The 20,835-nt window shown below is 43.2% G+C and overlaps 5 protein-coding genes across 7 annotated transcripts; 3 read left to right on the top strand and 2 right to left on the bottom strand.

Moving 5' to 3' along the window:
* The first annotated feature begins 127 nt into the window (after positions 1–127).
* On the top strand, positions 128–2,324 carry LOC129588975 (uncharacterized). 3 transcript variants are annotated; one of them, XM_055483413.1, is made up of 6 exons: positions 128–406; positions 573–663; positions 726–1,083; positions 1,208–1,346; positions 1,595–1,777; positions 2,030–2,324. In XM_055483413.1, exons 4-6 carry the CDS (start codon positions 1,256–1,258, stop codon positions 2,284–2,286), a joined length of 531 nt encoding a protein of 176 aa, XP_055339388.1. In that variant the 5' UTR covers positions 128–406; positions 573–663; positions 726–1,083; positions 1,208–1,255; the 3' UTR covers positions 2,287–2,324. The 3 variants fall into 3 exon arrangements, with proteins under 3 accessions (XP_055339388.1, XP_055339387.1, XP_055339385.1); XM_055483412.1 differs by having other exon boundaries at positions 1,197–1,346; XM_055483410.1 differs by lacking the exons at positions 1,595–1,777; positions 2,030–2,324 and having other exon boundaries at positions 1,197–1,419.
* Positions 2,325–2,592: 268 nt separating this feature from the next.
* On the bottom strand, positions 2,593–4,191 carry LOC129588921 (uncharacterized). Its single transcript, XM_055483342.1, has 2 exons — positions 3,820–4,191; positions 2,593–3,662 (listed from the first exon to the last, which is right to left on the bottom strand). The coding sequence occupies exons 1-2, from the start codon at positions 4,031–4,033 to the stop codon at positions 2,671–2,673; spliced, it is 1,206 nt and encodes a 401-aa protein (XP_055339317.1). The 5' UTR covers positions 4,034–4,191; the 3' UTR covers positions 2,593–2,670.
* A 2,860-nt stretch (positions 4,192–7,051) lies between these two features.
* Positions 7,052–10,026, top strand: LOC129588979 (uncharacterized). Its single transcript, XM_055483417.1, has 6 exons — positions 7,052–7,283; positions 7,595–7,765; positions 7,828–8,042; positions 8,879–9,046; positions 9,161–9,371; positions 9,579–10,026. Exons 1-6 carry the CDS (start codon positions 7,220–7,222, stop codon positions 9,833–9,835), a joined length of 1,086 nt encoding a protein of 361 aa, XP_055339392.1. The 5' UTR covers positions 7,052–7,219; the 3' UTR covers positions 9,836–10,026.
* Positions 10,027–10,507: 481 nt separating this feature from the next.
* Positions 10,508–12,380, bottom strand: LOC129588898 (uncharacterized). The gene is made up of 4 exons (XM_055483315.1): positions 12,303–12,380; positions 11,854–12,094; positions 11,271–11,647; positions 10,508–10,523 (listed from the first exon to the last, which is right to left on the bottom strand). The coding sequence occupies exons 1-4, from the start codon at positions 12,377–12,379 to the stop codon at positions 10,508–10,510; spliced, it is 711 nt and encodes a 236-aa protein (XP_055339290.1). The 5' UTR covers position 12,380.
* A 3,941-nt stretch (positions 12,381–16,321) lies between these two features.
* On the top strand, positions 16,322–20,359 carry LOC129588966 (uncharacterized). The gene is made up of 7 exons (XM_055483402.1): positions 16,322–16,440; positions 16,686–16,788; positions 18,444–18,614; positions 18,695–18,909; positions 19,027–19,194; positions 19,261–19,471; positions 19,626–20,359. The coding sequence occupies exons 2-7, from the start codon at positions 16,725–16,727 to the stop codon at positions 19,922–19,924; spliced, it is 1,128 nt and encodes a 375-aa protein (XP_055339377.1). The 5' UTR covers positions 16,322–16,440; positions 16,686–16,724; the 3' UTR covers positions 19,925–20,359.
* The last annotated feature ends 476 nt before the right edge of the window (positions 20,360–20,835 follow it).

Raw genomic sequence — 20,835 nt, 5'->3', positions numbered from 1 at the left:
AACGCATCCAACGGAGCTTTGTACTGCATTCTCAACTTAGCAGAGACAAAAATTTGCCCGGTAATAGCTAAATCCAAGACAGCTCAACACGGTGATTTGTTTAAGAATTTGCGCTTTAAGGAGAATTTTAATTTTGCACCGGTACATTTTTTGCACAGACAGAGTATATAGAAAACCCGTTACGTTCCGCATATTGGGTATGCAGACAGGCAGTGCGTGCTTAATCGGGAAAATCGGTACAAATTTCATGCCAAAATAAAAGCACTTCCCCGGACGAAATGACGGTTTCAAATGTGCAGAGATTGTAATTATTGATTAGGTGTTGAAATATATGCTATCGTTATGGAAAATTCGGAAGCGGAAGGGGACATAAAAGGAATCAGCCGGAGTCCTCCTGTGGATACGGGTATGCATATGCTCAGGTTTCGGTTCTGATGTTTTCTTCCGTTTTCTTATGTTCTATGTTTGCTTCTGTTGTCGTATATTTTTCATACGTTTTCCCTTTATGTTTTATTCTTGTGATTTATCTTAACGTTTCGGTGCAACACTGATGAAGCCTTCAAGATCTGCAGAAAATGTCAACGACAGTATGCAGAACAACGCCCCAAAAACTGACCGCATGGACGGGCTACTTTGCGGAAACCGGGTGGAAACGTCGCCCGGGTCGGTAGGAAATCCTCGTTAATGCGTCCACACAGCAGGCTCAGTATTTCTGCTTGGTTTAGCTGCGCTTCCGATACGGCTGATGTCGAAGCTTGCTGCAGGGGCGGGGGATCCGCAATGGAGACTGCAAAACACTGTCAACGTGAGCGAAATAATCTGTCGGTTCTATCAGTTGCCCTTATTGATCTACCATCTGGCGACTGCACGCACAATCTCCGATATAACAAACAAAAGGACATTTCGCCCAATCTTGCCGGCAAATATGTTTGGCAGCGAGTACGCACATGTCAGCAATTCGCGCGATGTAATGCTGCAAAAGCCGGTGGCGCCGTGTGTGCGGCGTACGAAATCGCTTACGGAGACCAGATTGCCGTGTTCTCCGCGTTCATGATGTCCGTCCTTAAAGCTCAGCAGATCCCGGTACGAGCGTTTATAATGTAGTTATTTGTTCCCGCGCGTTATAGCATCTCGCTTTGCGGCTGCACCTATTAGGTACAGAATATTATGAGCATGGCATATAATAAGCGATTTAGCTTGTTTACAGATTTAGCTTGTTCAACCGCAGACCTCGCCGCAGCGAGCACTGCTGCGAATGCAGGAGAAAGGTCAAGATGACAAACTTCGTTTGGCGCAGTTCGTCGCCATGCTGCCTGGGTTCGAGATCGTTAGTCTGGGTGATCCCGGTATTTTACTAGCAGAAAAAACCTTTTCCAGTGCTTTGGTACGAGCTGTTCTGTACGCTTAATCGTAATACTGTACTTGCTCTATAATGATAATTATACTCTATATATCTGATAATTATACTCTATATATGATAATTACAGTATACTCTATATATCTGATAATGATAATTATACTCTATATATCTGTTTAGTCTCTAAATTGTCGGGCTACTTTGCGCAGTTGCACCACATGCGGTACTTTTACAAAGGACAAAATTACTACACATTACCGGGGCCGGAACACATTCACGCCAACAACTACTGGATGGAGATGATGGGTTTGGATCCTGAATTCCTTCGGTTCTGCTACAAATTCACTGCTGTATTCAACGGAATCGGGCTGACGCTGACGGAATCCTATCTGCTTCTGGCCGCAGTATTTTTTTATCCGCGTATGTAATCTACGAACATAGCTTTTACTCGCACTAGGTTACTAACCGCGATAGTCCAGTCAGGAAATATTAAAGAATACTTTTTTAAATAGACAACCCGGAAAAACTGTTCTGGTTTTTTTGCTCTGCATTACCTTAATTTCTATTCACGAGCGCTCAAGTAAAGTAATATGTTACTCGTATTCCAACGCGGTCAGGACTCAGGGCAAGCGTACGGAAGGTGTAATTAATTTGTGGCCATCGGTTTGGTAGGCTCAACTACCGCGTCGGATAAACCGGCACTCGAACAACTGCACGCGTTTTATACGGATGCGCTGACGTACACGATCGGCTATCGCTGCCGGAATCCGGAGGAACGCGCCGCTGTCTACCACAAACTGAACGAAGCGGCCAAAATGTTCCCCACGGTGCACCAGGTTGCTCTTGCGCGGTATCAAACTGTCGACCGGATGGTGCCACCGTTTCCTGCACCGCTGAGGACGCTGCTTCAGGACTGCTTGAAACAATAATTACTGTGCTCGTATCGAGCCATACGTACGAATGGCACTTTGGCTATCGTACTATCGTAGTTTTCTAGTTTTCTTTTAAAAAAATTATATTTCTTTTAATTTAGACTGGGAAAACGCCTCTGGGGAGGAAAACAATTTTACCCCACTGCTTTTGTCCATAACATAATAAAGTTTGACAGAAGTAAGGACGATGGAAACGTAAATGTCAAAGCATTTAGGTATGTGTGAACTTTTTCTGGTTAGAATTTAATCTCAGAAATTGGATTTTTAAATGAACAAAGTTAAATGAAAACGCACGAAAGTAGATCACAACAAAAACCATATTTATTGCCAGTTTCCTTGCTTTTCCATAACTAAGTTTGACATTTTGTACGTAAAAGAATTTTAGATATTTGAGTCATTGGCAGCGAATATGACGCTGCTTAAAGACATCATTATATCGCGATTGTTGTCAGCATTGCGACGCTGAGCCAAATGGCAATTGACGTAGATCAGCTTCTTCACTCTACTCGCCGGATGCGGCAAAGGTCCGCGCAGAATGCACATACACTGCGGAACATGGCGCGCATGCTGCGCATCCACAAACTGTTCCAGGCAAACGCTTTTCGTCATCGAGGTGACGCATTTCAGAAAACCGGCGAAGAGCGCGTATTTAGGTGTCCACAAGACCGATTGCAGCCCATACGGAAGAAAGAACGCTTTGCTCTGCGGCAACCAGACATCTTGGCACAATGTGGCGAACGTCAGCAAAGCGCCCCATAATGGGCAGACGCGGCGACAGCGCTGACGCTCGATGGTGTTCAGATGCCAGAAAACCTCAGTGAGAAGCTCAGTTGGTAACCGAATACCTCGGAATTCCGCCACCAGTTCGATTGGCACGGTCCGTTTAGCGGGGTGTTGTTGTCCGTCGTTAGCAATTTTGCTCAGCATCGCAGGGCGGTTGACCGTCATACTCAGCATCGCCTCCATAGGGCGGTGGCGCTCGCGATGCTCAAGGTATAGCATCTCCGCCTCGGAAACGCTAGAGACAACGACACTGAAGCGCCGCTCTAGGTCGTGTATGACATCCGACGGTATCAACTCCAAATGCTCTGGATGTCGCCATGTCTGCAGGATGAAGTCGCCCCGCTTAACGACGGCTTCTGCCATCTGCTCCCGTGTCGGAACACAGCGAATCTGCTCCGGTGGAAGCAGTTCACGGGTGGTGTAGCCGTCCAGCTGCGCCTCTACGAAAGCGTAATCGTTCAGCGTGAAACTGAGAAAGTCGGTGATCAGCACAGTGGCTGGGTACCACGTCCATGGGCGGTTGGGATGGGCGCGCAGCAGCACTTGCACGTTCGCGTTGCGCGGTTTGCTTAGAAACTGGTCCTTCCATCCTGTAACGGATCAATTAGACGATTACGAAATACTGGAGATTAAGAAAAAGAACTGATGTATCTCTTTATTTTGTAATGCACTTAATACTCGTATGTAGCGTGTTCACTATCCAGTCGAAGCCATAATCTTTCTATTGCGCTGAATTTAAGTACTAACCAAGGCATGTGCGTTTCTGCAGCGATTTATCCGACGAATCGAAAATCTTCCCAAACTCCACGAACACCGCCTCCTGTGTAGAGCAGAAGAGGTCGACAGTAAGACCGTTCGCTGCTGTGTTAACGACATGCCCGTGTCTCAACTGGCCTTCGATCAGCACGTCCACCGCGTTCCACGCATACACCGAACGACTCCGTCTCTCATACAAATGCATGCTGTATAGCACATCGCGCTAGGGACTTATTGCGTTATTCTTTCAGTCACGACTTCCTGATAGGCACAGGCGTTTCTTAATAGGCATATAGAAAAAGCCTATTAAACGGGCGAATACATTCGGATGTTGTGCAAATGTGAGATACCGAATACACATTGAAAATCAGTCGGATAGCTCAGGTTTATCGACGTCAAAGCTGCATGGATGTTACGGCAGTAATACTTATTATCGCTGATTGCTGCTTATCTTATCGCCTATCCCTTCCAGTACGAAACAAATAATATCTCTCTGTCATACATGCTGCATTTAAAAGTATGCTGCTAAACCATCTTAACTCGAACTGCTGATTTCAGCTCCAAAGGTTGCAAAAGAACTCAACTGCTATCATGACAATTTTTAACTCAGGGAGTACGTGTTCGAAAATTGACGATTTGCCTCAACCAAAACTATTTTAAGGAAAACACGTTAAAATCCGCTTCCGTTGTGACAGTTCCAGTCAATTTCAGGAAAATAATTCTACCAATTATTATCACTTTGTAGTTAATGCTGGCGGGTCTAGTACTTGTATTGGTTTTCTATGCTATACTATGTACTCGGCTAACACCAATGGGCTTCAACGGATTAAGGATAATTTTACCGGATCACACACCCACGAATATGTAGGCAGTAAAGTTTACTTTTGACCAAGGGAAGTAGAACGAGAATACTGATCCAACAAAGCAGGCTTTCTTTGAATAGTTTAAATGATTCAAACTATTACGCGCTCAGCATCGGAATCGAAAAGTACGAGTGCTGTGCATAATTGTGTTAAAGGGTTAGGTCAGTTGCTTCGGCTTAAGGGAAATGGCTCCGTACAAGGCGTCAAAAATGTGATACATACACTAAAACTTTCGCTTTCGCGCACTCCGATTCACTTTTTTGTAATACTTTATGTTATTCTGGAGCTAAATGATTGGTATACATTGCTCTGAATACCGCTTACGCGCGCAACATCTGGTTGCCGAGATATGGCGAACTAAAATGGGCGAAAACTGTTTAAATGCATTGTTGTATTCCAAAAGCCTCGTTATTACCCGATCTTCGTGAAACTTTGCTGCAAACCCACACATGGTCAGGAAGTCGAAAGTGAACCAATATCAGAACCATGGCATATTTTTCCGATTTTAAAATAACTTTCAAAAATTTTTAAAATTCATTTTAAAATTATTGGAAATTCCTATGAAGCTGAAATTGGTTCACTTTGACGTTATGGCCATGTGGCATTTGCAGCAATGTGTCAAGAAGATCGGGTGATAACCAGACTTTTGGTACACAGCAATGCATTTAAACTTTTCGCCAATTTTGGTACGCCATATCTCGGCAACCGGACGTTGCGCGCGTAAACGGTTTTCATAACACTGTACACATATCATTTAGCTTTAGCAGAGCCTAAAATCTTCAAAATCTATGTGAGCACACTTAATTTCGCAAAGAGGGGGTACTGATTATTTGCTCTGTATTTTCATATTGGCTGATATTATCAGGACTCGAGAGCATGTATACAGGTGCAACTGACGTTAGCAAATTTGCAGAAAACTTAAGGGGCGCATAGACGCATCCAGTAAACCTAAAAAAACATGAGTTTTGAGATGGCTCAAGTTGCTAGTCTCTTTCTGCAAGATGGTTGTTAGTATGACAGTGGAATGGATATTTTTTGCAGTTCCTTTGATTTCGAACTGATGCCTCGCGCGAAGCGCGAAGCCTGCTATAAAACGCGAAGCCTACTATAGAAGTGTAGTTACTATAAAACGTGCCCATTGGCACAACTCCCACTGAAAGATAACGTGACACGCATTGGTTTAAAGCGTTTTCCTGTTCGTTTTCGCAAATTTTTGCTCTTTTAAAAAATAAAAAAAAACAATCTGAAGCCGATTAATTACACAGAAGGGGGGAGTATTGACAATTTTTAAGCACAAGTTCCAATCTAGGTGAGCACATGCACCTTTATGTGAGCACATTTTGTGCTATGTGAGCACAAGTTTTTAGGCCCTGACTGCTTTAGAAAGACATAAAGTATTCCAAAACAGTGATTCGGAGTGCGTGTAAGCGAAAGTTTTAGTGTAAGTATCCCATTTTGGACACTATGTACCGGGCCATTTTCCTTAAGTGCACACACAGGTATGATCTCGTATATCGACGTTACCAGTTGTTTGATATAACGCAGGCCAAAGTTTTCTACTAACACTCAGAGCTCGAAAACGGTGATAAAGTGCGTAAACGCAGAGATAACGCTTACGCGGACAAGTAATCTAAAAACCCATCCCAGATTTCGTGATTGCGAATCAGAATATTTACAAGTTTACGCGCTGTTACGTCACGGTTTTTATACGTTTCCCCGTTACCCGGCGCGCAATGGTTACCCAGGTTCAATTCACCTCCACCGTTTATCAATAAAATTATTAGGGATTCTTGTTATGATCTAGCTTGGTTAGCAAAATAAATATTCACGAGACCATCATGGCGAAGGTTCTTCTTTCTCCATTCTCCGTGTAGGACCAGATGATAGTGTCAATCAAGACTCGGAAGTCGTAACGATTTCGGCTGTGCTGTACTGGTAGCTGTCGTGGACAAGCTTTTTTGGCGGTCTTCGAACAAATCGATACCAGTCACAGGCGACAGACTGGAAATGTTACTTCAATTAGGTATATTGTTACGATATACGATGTACCATAGAGAGGTTGCACCAGAAATTATCAGACAACCAGAGCACTCGGTATCAGAATCAGATATCTGGCGCAGGTAAGCTTAGATTTTATTGATTTTTTTCCTTCCAAGCCGAACATTCAGCGTACCCGATATCGTCGTTCCTTCAGCGTTGGAGATTTATGGGAGATGAAAACGCTACCAACGGAGCGTTTTATCGCATGCTCGCTTACCAGAGACAAACATTAGCCCAGGTAGCTTTGTCCGAGGCAGCCTTTAACACGAAGATTTGCTTGAATGAGCGCTTTCACCAGTGCTTGTAATTTTGCACCGGTAAATTTTCTGCACATTTATAGAAATCCCATTACGTTCTCCGTATTAAGTATCCAAACATGCTGAATAGGGAAAGCTTCATGCTAGAATAAAAGGACTTCCGCAGAAGAGTTCACAGTAAAATGAGAAGAGCTTGAAATCATTTGTACTGCTAAATGTAGTATTGTTGTCATGGACAATTCAGAAGCGCACGGTGAAGGAAAGCGATTCAAGCGGAGTCTTTCTGTGGACAAGGGTAGGCATGTGCTCAAGTTTCATATGTTTCCTTGTGCTTTCTTATGTTTTTATGTTTATTCTTATGCTATGTTCTGTTTTTCTTAGGTATTTCTATGCCAAGAGGTTTTGATTATGTTTTCTTTCGTTTTCTTAGGCTTTCTTATATTTTCTTATATTTGCTTATGTTGTCTTATATTTTTCATACGTTTTCTCCTTATGTTTTTTTCTTATGTTTCCTTTTGTTTCTTATGCCAGATGGTAGATCAACAAGCGCACCTGACAGTGACAGGACCAACAGCCTATTTCGCTCACATTGACAATGTTTTGCAGTCTCCATTGAGGACCCACAGTCCATGCTGCAAGCATCGACATCCGCCGTATCGGAAGCGCAGCTGAACCAAGCAGAAATACAGAGCCTGCTGTGTGGACGTTTTAACGAGGATTTCCAGCCGACCCAGAAGGCGTTTCCACCCGGTTTCCGCAAAGTGACCAGTCCATGCGGTGGGTCGGTGTGTTATTCTCAATATTACCCTGCTTAAGCAACCAGTGAACAAGTTTTGCAGATCTCGAGGGTTTCCTCAGTGCTGCCCCGACATTTCGCCCCATTTTGCCGGCACATATGTACGGCAGCGAGTACGCCCATGTCAGTAGTTCCCGCGATGGGATGCTGCAGAAGGCCGGTGGCGCGGTGTGTGCGGCATACGAAATCGCCTACGGAGACCAGATTGCGGTGTACTCGGCGTTCATGACGTCAGCCCTTAAAGCTCAGCAGATACCGGTATGATCGTTTATGATTTAGTTGTTTACTGTATCGCAATGTAACATCTTTCTGCTCTCACCAGGGCCCCCTCCAAATAAAAACAATTTCAGTTTTTGTAAAGGGGTAGTATACTATTATAGCATGACTAAGCATGCTTAAAAAAATTTTATCTGCCATTGTCAAGAGGGCGTGGCCAGAGAACAATTAAAAATTTACACATTATCACTTACCTGACGCTACGTAATGCAGTGCAGTACAAGTTATTCGTCATCAATATATTTACTTTTACTGAAGCACCGAGGACTTTTGCAGCTGTCGAGAAGTCATGTAAAAAAAGCTCACGTAAGGCAGCTCGTGCCATTGCTGCCTGAGTGCACATTTTGAAAATTTTTCATTGATTGCTGTTATAGACAATACGCTGTGTAAAAAAAACCTTTTCTACTGATAACCAGTTACGTGATATATTTCATAACAAATTTTCGAAAATGTCCACTCAGGCAGCAATGACACTAGCTGCCGCAAAGGTGTTTCTTTTACATCACTACTCGACAGCTGCAAAAGTCCACGGTGCTGCAGTAAAACGTTAACATAAAAATAAATACGAATAACTTGTACTGCACTGCATTCCGCAGTGTCATGTATGCGATAATATGTAAACTTTTAATTGTTGTCTGGTCACTCTTTCTTGACAATGGCAAATACAAAAAATTTTTAAGCATACTGCAACAGTATACTACCATTTTACAAAAAATGAGAATTTTCTGCATTTGGAGGGGGCCTATGTACCTTGGTCAGGGCAGAAAATGGTGTACCAGCACTTGCTACGCTAACTCATTTGCTCGTTTACGGTGCAGTACCAACCGCAGACCTCGCTACAGCAAGCACTGCTGCGAATGCTGGAAAAACGCCAAGATGACAAAGCCCGTTTGGCGCAGTTTGTCGCCATGCTGCCCGGGTTCGAGAGGATTAACCCGGCTGATCGCAGTATTTTGCTGGCGGAGAAAACGTTTATCAGTACTTTGGTAGGAGCTGTTCCGTTCTGATATGAAAATACTTGTATGCTGTACCTGATATCAAGACACTTGTATGCTGTACCTGTATCTCACGATTCTCCATCTAGTGCTATTTTTCTGTAGTTGCATCACATGCGGTTCTTTTACAAGGGCGAATATTACTGCATGTTACCGGGTCTCGAGCAGATCCACTCTAGCAGTTACTGGATGGATATTATGGGTGTCGACCCGGAATTTTGCCGGTTCTGCAACAAATTCAGCGCTGTATTCAGCGCCATCGGGCTGACGCTGACGGAATCATATCTGCTGCTGGCCGTAGCGTTTTTTGATCCTAGTACGTATTCTATGAAGGATAACATATACGGCTTACTAATCACGATGTTTCTTTCAACGATTCTCGAAGTGATTGTACACTATATCATTAAATTTTCAACTTTAGACCACCATGAGCTGAGGCGTAAGATACGACTTTTGTTATTTCAACCCTGTCAAGACAAGGGCACTGGAATTGTGATAATAAGGTTGCCGGGTGTTTTGGTAGACACCACTACTGCGTCGGATAAACAGGCACTTGGGCAGCTGCATGCGTTTTACGCGGATGCGCTGACGTACATGATCGGTTATCGTTGCCGGAACCCGGCGGAACGTTCCGCAGTGTACCACAACCTGAACGAAGCGACCAAAATGTTCCCCACGGCGCACCAGATTGCTCTTGCGTGGTACCAAAATGTCGACCGGATGGTGCCACCGTTTCCAGCAAACCTGAGGACGCTGCTTCAGGACTGCTTGAAACGCTAACCATTTCTACTCACTACAAGCCGCATGTATGAATGGTGGTGTGTTTGTAACTTAACGAAATGTTTAGAAATGTATGGGCCTTTGAATTTTGTTGCTTATTTTGTCTTGCCTTTTTTGGTAGCACGTTAGTTTACAGATCTGCAATTCGCTGACCGACAAGTTGTTGCCCGACAATTCGCTTTTCTGCTAAAATGTTGACCGACTTTTTGCGAAAACATTTTTGTTGAACAACAGCTTGCTGTTCGCTTCGATACGTTGGTGTTTGAGTTTTCTCAAGCTATTAGTGTTTTTTCATAGGTTTCTTAGGGTTTTTAGGTTTTTTGGGTTGTTCAAGTCAACAAAATGTCGTCAGCAAATTATCGGTGTTCAGCAAACGATAGTTCAGCAATTTGTCGTTTTAACAAACCGTCGGGTCAACATTTTTTCGGTCAACAAAAAGTCGTCCGCAAGTTGGCTGTCAGCAGAATGGTGGTCATTCTTCACACAAAATGAATTTCAAATTTTCGATTCTTGGCAGCGATTATAACGTTGCTCAATGACACAAGTCGCCAGCAAGTTGGCTGCGAACGCTTTGGCCCTAAAACCGTCCGAAAAACCTGAATACGGATTTAACGTCAGGCCAAAACATCCGGTTATGAATTATACTCATTTTTAAAAAAAGCAAAGAAAGCACTAAGTGGGCAGAATACTGAAAACAATAAGGCAAAACACTAAGTCAAAACATTAAATCAAAAAACTAAGGCAAAACATTAAGTGGGCGAAAACAACACTAAGGGTTGGAAAATAAAAAAAAACGCTAAGTGGGCAAAATTTACGGCAGTAGTTCTGCCGGCCCCGTACGTTCAGGACGATTTAAGGGCCGAAACGTCTGCTGGACATCTCAGACCTTCGGACGTTTTGGACGGTTACATGCACCAATCCGGTCAGTGTCATCACTGACGGAACTGTATTTTATACTCATGGAAATAAAATTTTACGCTTCAGATTGCTGTGTTTATAGTGTAAACAAACATTAAAGGCAATGGTTTATGTAGGCACCAAGTTTATATACGGTCTTTCCTGCAGCCGTAGCACGTCAGTTTCCGTACCGTCGCTTTGCTTCCCGACAGTTTCCTGACCGCCAAGTGTCAATCAGCAAAAAGACGGTAGCGAAAAGTCGTCAGCAAATTGTCGGTAAACAAAACGGCGGACAGCAAATTGTCGGGAAACCCTCATAAGTTCTTCATAAGTTCTGCCTCTTCAGCGCACCCTCTTCTTGTTTTGTTTCCTTATTTAATGCTGGTGGTGTTGTCATAGCTCTGTGGTGTTCGTTATTGGCCTTGAGATCGTCTCCACTATTGTAGATTGTCGCTCCGGAATTTTGTCAGCAAACAGTGTGGGGAAGCACGGACGGCACAATGGGCGAGCGACTAGCTGAATGAAACGCCGCCTATACTGGCGCTCGGTTAGCAGATAAAGGTAGAAGTTCAACGAATAACCCATGAATGTTGTCACATGGATAATTGGTTCCATGAGGTTATTCAGGGTATAGTCGTCGTTGTATGTTAAGCGAACGCCATACCATACTAGGAGTGATGCACACAAATCGAAAAATTTGGGAGCGCGCGTAATGAGATACAGCAATGCGCTGCTTAGTAAGATGATATTGATACCATGCTGTGCTGAAGAATTGCTGGTAGACGTTGCCGCACTGTTGGATTTCTGCAAACGACGCATCGTCCCAAATTCTGATCGCCGGTAGCGCGCAAGAAATGCAATTAAAATTACACTAGGAATAAGAATCAGCAAGAAGGTTAGCACGCGCATCCCAATCTGCAATCACGATAAATTATCAGCACCAAGATGGTCCAAGCAGATATAATATCGAGGCCGATTTAATATCGGAACTTTAAGGAAAGGTCATCGCTTTACGCGTACGATGTATTGAAGTGCCTTCTGTGGGATTCTACATATATCTATCATATAGTGACCTTTCTAGAAATTAAGATGACCGTTCTGCCTGCGTTGTTAATACCTACCAATCCCATTTTGTTGATTTTGAGCCATGGAAGAAACCACTGCGGCGTATCGTCAACTGGTCTGCTGAAATCGTGCATGTAAGGAAAATAATGATGTACAAAGTCGAATACGAAGCTTGCGAGGGATAGCACGACGAGGAATATGATAACAAGTCGTGCCGTGAGGACGCACTGCAGAAATTCAAAGCGAAAAGGGCTCATAACCACAAGCAACCGTTCCCATGAGAAGACAACCAGAATCCTGTAACAATATAGCAACGTTATTGTACTAAAATATATTTTACTGCAGGAAGCGAGGCGCGCTGCGACACACTGAACGGTATAGGACGATAACGAGGTAATTATCAATACCTAAGAAAACCTAAGAAGCGACCAGGAAAACACACAAATCCCACAGAGCACGAGTACTCTCAACAATTTTGTGAGGTTCGAATATAGGAGAATCTTACCAATCGGATAGGTTCATTGATGTATCACCAAACCAGGGGACAAAAAGCGTATACAGGCGCCCGACACCACCATGCATATGATCCCAGTCCGAGAAAAATTTGTCCAATCCGAGCCATCTGGACAAGAAAGCGAATAAGCATCCCACGCTAAAGTGAAACCGACACTGTTTTTTATGTTCATCAAACAGCATACGGCTTTGACCTTGCCAACTTACACAGCTATTAAATCAGCAACGGCTGTGCCGATCATGTAATGACACGCCGACGTCCGCCATGTCGGTACACTTCGAATTAACACCACTAGATTCAATCCATTCCCCACCGTGCACAGAATTAACAGACAGAAAAACACAGCTCGACACGCGAGAAACGAATCACGGACCTGATCGGCAGAAAAAAGCCAAGTGTCAATGACATTTGCTGTTGCATTATTTTCTTGATGTCCTTCACCCCACACGCTCAAATTGTTTTCGTTAGTGTACTGACTGGAGGCATTCACACTGCTATAGAATAATCCGGATAAAACCACGGCAGTGGAATTGTTCATGCTAGCTAGATTTGCTGCCCTTTTAATTCGAACCGCCAAAACTTTGACTAAGCTGCGCTCCTTCGAATCGTAAGTTACGATTCGGGTGTGCACTAAAAAAAACGTTTTGTAGCAGAATGAAAATAGCCAGATTCTTTCTGTTCTCTCTCAGGGCGTGAAATAACACCGTGATTTACCACGATCACATATTAGGCCTTTGGCTGAATAATTTAATGGATTGTTTACTCGCTGATTTAATTACTACTAGACACGAGTCATTAATAATTCATACCATACAGTCTGTTCTGTGGAAGGCAATGCAGCAGGCTTCCGTTGTTCAAACATTTTACCAATAGCGTATCATTATACTGAACAGTAAGTCATTTTAAGTGCTTAGGAAGTCAGCAAAGTCGTTTGCATTTTTCTGTCTCAATAAACTTTATGGCCAAAGGCATCGGTCTACGGACTAGTGGTTTTTCTTGTTCTAGCGGTTATAAGGAACATTTCCTGATAGAAAAAACCTATTATTTTTTTTCTTCAGTTAACAGTCCGTACAAATATTTCTATGGTATATTAAAGAACAGTTAGCGAGCTAAGTGCAGTTAAATTCGTGGCAAATTCCCTGTACTGCTTTGTTAAACTTTGGCTCAGCCCACTCTCTTTGTTGCGCTGTGGGAACGTTTTATGTTGCCGCCGGCCATGCACACGGCCCGATTTTACTGTCCGCGTTCTGTTCTGATCAGTCGTGCTGACAAGCTGGTACCTTTTCAGTCCGCTGATTTAATCCTCTGCTGTTTTCATCTACCACCCGCCCACCCTACATGGTGGATTTTGTTGTTATTGCTTTTGCAACTGGTCTGTTACTCAATGCAATAAACGGGGGCAGTCGGGCGGAAGTGGGGATATCGGATACTCGAACCGGTGAGGTCATCACCTGCACCTTCGATCTCGCATATGCCGCCGCGCCGTCGACCTGTTCGTCCCGCAAACGCCCAACTTTGTCCGATGCCTGAGTGTACAGAATTTCCACAAGAATTTAAAAGTTCAATACTATAGCGGTGATCTTTTCTCACAATACAGGAACGGTAATACACAACTAGGAAAATGCAACGATTGGTTAACTGGCAGACCGGAGCGCAGTTTCCACATTTTTCGATCAAAAGCAGTTTCTACCAACCTTTGTTACATAATACATATACTTCTACCTACCTTGGCTACGTAGTACATAGTGGTTAATAACTGCCAAACGAATATTTTCGGCACGGCAGATCGGCACTGATCAAATCGGCACACGATTATTTTCACATAGTCATTCAAAAAACTGCGTATAGTTAGACGCAACGGGAACAGGTGAAATAACTGATGCACATCGGAACTCCGAGAATCGAAAAGAGTGTGACGGTGTGGCAGGAGGTTACAGAGATAATACAGAGTTACGAGGTACAGATGATAACTAGTAAGACAGCGGTCAGCAAATTGTCGGTCTGCCAACAGAAGCGCGTAACAGAAACGCCTGCAAAGCGCCAGCTCTACAAAACCAAGAACTAATAAGCTCCTTGCAGTTGAAAAGAAATCCTCAATCTTGCTTTGCACTTTGCTGCAATGCACTGGAAGAGGTGATCCGGTTCGGCTGGTTATAAGCGGCCGGTCGAATCCGGCTGGCCGCTCTGCCACAGGTTAGCTTTTGACAAAGGGTCATTGACGGAGTGGCGAAGATGTGGTCAGCAAGCGCACATAATTTTCTCCCATGCCGATGTTACTTGACCGCTGTATTTTGCAATCATTTTCGTTACTTCCCTTATTAAAAAAAACGAAAAACATCAACTTGTAATAAAGTACCAAGCCGCTACTTTATATCACAGGCATGCTGACCAACATCACAGCAACAAGCTAACCAAACAAATTTCCTGTTAATTACTCGTAATAACACATTAACGCAGCAAGGTAAAAACATCAAATCAGAAGCTCTCCTGGAATTCCTGACCGCAAAGCAAATCTTTTCTCTTCTTTTACGACACGCCCAAACCCCTCTTTTCTCTTTTTTTTGAAGCCAGATGTTTGTATACATGGGCGTGAAAACCGTTAGCGCGCGCAACATCCGGTTTGGGAGTTATGACAGTTAGAAAATTCAAAAAAGTTTAAATGCAAAGTTATACGTTCAGGTGTAGTAGCCAAAGCCTCATTATGGACCGATCTCCTTCAAATTTTGCACGTAAATGCTCATGGCATGATAATCGTTTTTACACCGATCCAGGCATCCATGATTTTTTTCAAATTTTAAAATAAATTTTAAAATTTTCGGAATTTATTTTAAAATTTCAAAAACATGCTAGAACAGGGGATGGGTGTAAAACCGCTCTTCGTGGTTAAGTGCACTTACATGCAAAATCTGAAGGAGATCGGTCCATAATGAGACTTTTGGTACACCTGAATGCATTTAAACTTTTTGGAATTTTCGAACAGCCGAATTTTCGAACAAACCGGATGTTGCGCGCACAAACGGTTTTCGCGCCAGTGTATACAAGCCGTCTGGCAATAGAATGTCATCAACCAAAACAAAAATGTATTTGGGAGTGCGCGACAGTGAAAGTTTTCGTGCAAGTACAGGAATTTGTTACCATGCACCGGGCCATTTCCATTAACAGAGTTCTGCCAAACGTTTTCTGACCAGTTCACGTTTTGCTTGTTTATATATATAATATATATATAATATATATAATATATATATATAATATAATATATAATATATATGTATATATAATATATATATATATAATATATATTTGAATAATATATATACATTATATAAACATTTATATATATATATAATATATATATAATATATATATATATATATATAATATATATATATATAATATATATTTGAAAAGTTTTATGTAAATTTCTTAAACAGATTAAAGGTTAATACTGCACAACACAAGCTGTACAATCTAACATAACAAATTCTCTGAATCCCATACGTCCTCTGAACTGGGAATTCTATGCTTGACTGGGAACGTAATTGCGATGGTTACCGGTATTTTAAGCAAATAGTCCTCCTACTGGCGGCACATTATCCAAATTCGTAAGCATTAAGCAACTAGCGCTATTATTATTTGCGTCCTATCATACGGGATACCCAGAAAGGCATGAAAATACGCATACTCGAAGAAAATCATTTCAGCGAAAGATGGGAATGATGGAAAATAATAATGTGGATATTTTTACACTTCAGTCTACACTCCATAACTAGCTAATGCCATACAGGTAGGACGGATTTACGCCCACACCCGGCAGACAGCTGTAGGAGCTCCGATGTTTACTGATGCGGCACATACATTTTTATCGATTGTTTTACCCCAAAGTCGAGCCGATGCTGCACCTATCAGAGGTTGCGATATCACGAGAAACGTAAAAATGCCTCCAGCGTCGGTATTCAGGGCTCTCCTGCACGGATACCTAAACCGTATACCCTTTCTAACGTAATAGTAATTATTATTTCATGATGATTTCGGGCGTTGATGTATGAAAGTGTTAATTTCGCTAAGATATTTTATCGGAATATCTCACTGTACAGTGTGTATATTTTCAGAAGACATTTTATTTTATCGAGTAAGGACATTTGTTGCACTATTTTAAACCAGTCTGAAAGAACTGTGTACCGCAGTAAAACGACATCCGAAGACGTGACAACTGCGGTCACTGCATGGTGCCAGTTCCGTAGGCATCTACGGGGTTTTTCGCTTCTGCCCAGGACCAAACAAATTTTACGCTGTTTTATGCACACGAATTTTCTGTCATGCTTTCTTTACTGGAATATTTGTATTTCCTGCAGCATGCGTTTACAACTTTTGCAGATTCAATTCTAGAAAGCTAAATGCGATCATATTATTTCGATGGAGGAGTCAGGCGGGCATGGCAAACGGAAGCAATCGGAGCGGAATAATTCTGTGGACAGAGGTATGATGGCATTTGGTTGTTCGGGCTTATGCTGGTATTTTGCAGCACTAGATAAATTTAATCAACTATTTGCACGCCCGTTCAGTTTGGTTATAATTATGGCAAGCTAATCGTTCGATTGGCAGTTTGAGTTATAATCTGCACGAACCGAGCTGCGTTCCGCTTTCTGTTCCAAGTTTCTTTAACAGAGTGTAACCTTTACAGAATATCTACAAATTTTAAAACTGTCTTTAAGCTATTTGCCTTGTGAAAAAATTTCAGCCAAACACCCCGATTCACGCCACGCGAGCAACCACCAAACATGTGCAGGCGCGGAGCGTCTTTAGGCCAATGTCTGGCCGGATTAGGCCAAGATTAAAAAGAGGAAGGGAAAATTAGAACGAAGGGATTTTGAGTAGCCACAACGAGGAAAGGAATTTCCATTGTCAAAGAAACTTAAGGGAAGTGGGCCGGTACATGGTACCAAATTCGTGTGCATGCACGAAAACTTTCGCTATCGCGCACTTCAAAACACTTTTTCGTTTAGGCTTTTTCAAATTTGAAAATTTGAAAAACATGCTAGAACAGGGGATCGGTGTCAAAATGTTCTTCATGGTTATGCGCATCTCCGTGCAAAATTTGAGGGAGATCGGTCCGTAATGAGATTTTTGGTACACCTGAAATGCGTTAAACTTTTTGGAATTTTCTAACAGCCATAAATCCTGAACCGGATGGTGCGCGCACAAACGGTTTTCACGCCAGTGTATACAAATCTTCTGACTACATAATGTCATAAACCGAAACAAAAAGTGTTTGGGAGTGCGCGAAAGTAAATGTTTTCGTGCGTGTACACGAATTTGGTACCATGTACCGGGCCACTTCCGTTAACATAGAGAACTCTGAGGTATACTCCAGTCTTGCATATAAGGGGCGAGGAAACCGGCACACGGACAACTTTATCTTTATAGCCCTTTATCAGCACACCACCAACTCGCTGACGACCATCTTGCTGACCGACAACTTGCTGGCGACTTTTAGCTGACCGACGAGACAATGACCCGACAGTTTGTTGAAACGACCAATCGCTGAGCGACATCTTGCTGAACGACTTTTTGCGAACACCGACAGATTTTGCTGACGTGTGAAACCCAAGAAATCTTAGAAACTTAAGAAACCTAAGAGCTCTAAGAAACTTGAGAAAAAAACAAACTGAAGTACGGGGTACTCAAAAATCAGCGCCTCGAATCGTAAAGCAAGTTGTAGGTTAGCAAAAATGTTTCCACAAAACGTCGGTCAACAATTTAGCAGAAAAGCAAATTATCCGTCAACAATTTGTCGGTCAGCGAGGGGTGTAAGTTATCAGCTTGTCGGTCAGCAACTGGTCGGGCAGCAAGCTGTAGGTCGGCGAATCGATGTGCTACCGAGGAGAGGTAGCTCTTTAGCGCTGTCAGCAGATTCAGTTGCGATTTGTTAGGTTATGAGTCGCATCAAAAACGTACTATCCTCACACATATAAGACAGAAACCGGTTTATGGAATTAATATTTAATAGGCCTACCTTTAACTACTGCGGCCTTATTCCCTTACCACGTTACCATACAAAATGTGACCTCGAACGACAGTGCGAGAAAACGAACACCGAGATCACACGGTTTCAGTAAATCATAATTTCTGTAGTCACCATGAATGATCCACCATTAGCTGACCGTGCATCGAGCTCCAACCTATTGGAAACCCAGCCGGACCGAACAGAAGTGCAGATTCTACTGCGTGGAAATTTTAACGAGGACTTTCTGTCGACATCCAAGACTTTTCCGCCCGGTTTCCGCAAAACTGTCCCTCCATGCGGTCGGAGTCCGCGCTGTTTCTACCATTCTGCAGTCAGTGCAGTGTTTAGGCCAACAAAAAATATTCATATTTTTTTGCAGAGCTTCAGGGTTTCATGGGTGTCGCAGCCACCTTTCGCCCTGTTTTACCGTCCAGTTTTTATTGCGCTGAATTCTCAAACGTAGTCAGTTCCCGCAATGTGATGCTGCAGAAAGCCGGTGGCGCGGTATGTGCGGCGTACGAAATCGCCTACGGCGACCAGATTGCCGTATACTCGACGTTTATGACGTCCGTCCTTGAAGATCAGCAGATCCCGGTACGATCGTGGTTGATAACTTTAATTTTTTTTATTTATTTTTCGCATGTTAACACTTCGCTGCAGAAAATTATCACCATGGGTTGTAATAATCATTTTTACCAATTTACCGTGCAGTATCAACCACAGACATTACCGCAGCGAGCTGTAATGCGGTTGCATGAGAAACTTGAAGATGGGAAGGTCCGTCTGGCGCAGTTTCTCGCCATGCTGCCCGGGTTCGAGAACATCAGCCCGACCGATCGCTCCATTTTATTGGCGGAGAAAACGTTCATCAGTGCTTTGGTACGAGTAAACGCATGGCGATTATACGTTTACTCTCCATAATTATTATGGTGTCACGTTTCGTAGCTCCATCACATGAGATTCTTTTACAAAGGACAATATTATTACCCATTACCGGGACCCGAACAGATTCACGCCAACAACTACTGGTTGGAGATGATGGGTTTGGATCCCGAATTCCTCCGCTTCAGCTACCAATTTACCGCTGTATTCAAGGGGATCGGGCTGACACTTACGGAATCTTATCTGCTTCTGGCCATGGCGATATTCGATCCTCGTATGTATCGTGCAATATGTGTTATGAAAGCATAATACTGTGGTAATTTTATTTGGCTTTATTTTGTTATTACTCGTTCGAGCACAGTGTGTTTCCGCGTGACTCAACAAAAGCGTACAATGATTACGGTTGACGGTTGACGGGTTTTTCTTAGGGACGACCACCGCTTCAGATAAAGCGCTACTCAGTCATCTGCACACATTTTACGCGGATGCGCTAACGTACATGATCGGTAATGGTCGCCGCGACCCGGCCGAACGCGCCGCTGTCTACCGCAAGCTGAACGAAGCGGCTAAAATGTACTCCTTGGTGTACCAGATTTCACTTGGCTGGTATCAAAATGTCGACCGGGCGCTGCCTCCGTTTCCCGTACCGTTGAAGACGCTTCTTCAAGACTGCTTGAAACGCAAGTTTCTCCACATCCATCCATTTAGCTACACTCCGTGTAGCTAAATGGATGGATCTTCGATTTTGAAAGATAACCTACATCGAGCGCGGTTTGGATTTGGATGGGTGACCACTCTGAGTTCAGGCTGCGAGTGCAAGGCTGTGTGCGAAGTGGTTAGTCGGCATCAGCGCTGACCGTACGGAGTGGCGTGTACGTTTCCTCGACGCCTGTGGTCAATACGGATTCTACATGGATCAACTCACCACTTCGATGCCGTACGTGGACGTACGAAGGGGCCTCAACTTCGACTCAACTGTGATACGGATGCGATATAGAGTGATACTGATCTTGTTGTTCTGTGGCTTTGTGCCTTGTGCATGACGTAGCTTTGTGCCCGTATTAGCCTACAGCAATTCTGTGACGTGTTGCTTCTCTAGCGTACGTATTACTGGTGTTTAACGAGTTGTGGTGACTTGACTAGCCTTAGCATATTTGATGTTCTCAACGGATAAGGATATGTGAGAGTGCCCGTTTACGGGCTTGGCTACTCGAAATTAAATCAATCAATCAATCAATCACACTTGTATACGCACAGACAGGCTTGGCACGAATTTATTGTGTGCGATGTAGAGTGTTTTACGACGGATACTTAAGAAATGTATTTTTCGTAGTCATCGTTGTTTTTTGCATTTTTTTTTCGAGATATCGTAGGTGATTTCCTGTAAACGAAAATTGCGCGGTATACATTAATTTTATCTGCCACTCTGATGTTACGAGTATAGAAGTTTTCGTTCCTGGCACATTTACCGCGCAGTTTTATCAACGGTAAAGACAAATTTGCAGCGGCAGTCACAAAAATCACACTTACAGCAGTTTCGCTTGCGTATTCAGCAGAAAGGTCAAGATAACCGGGCGCAGTTTAACCACCCCCAATGCCTCCGGTCTGCGGGGATCTGATCCAGGTTAGACGGGAAAC

Source organism: Paramacrobiotus metropolitanus, unplaced genomic scaffold (genome assembly GCF_019649055.1).
Source record: "Paramacrobiotus metropolitanus isolate TYO unplaced genomic scaffold, Prichtersi_v1.0 Parri_scaffold0000032, whole genome shotgun sequence".
Taxonomy (NCBI): domain Eukaryota; kingdom Metazoa; phylum Tardigrada; class Eutardigrada; order Parachela; family Macrobiotidae; genus Paramacrobiotus; species Paramacrobiotus metropolitanus.
Note: the sequence above shows the minus strand (reverse complement) of the source record. Positions and strands in the feature narration are given on the sequence as shown.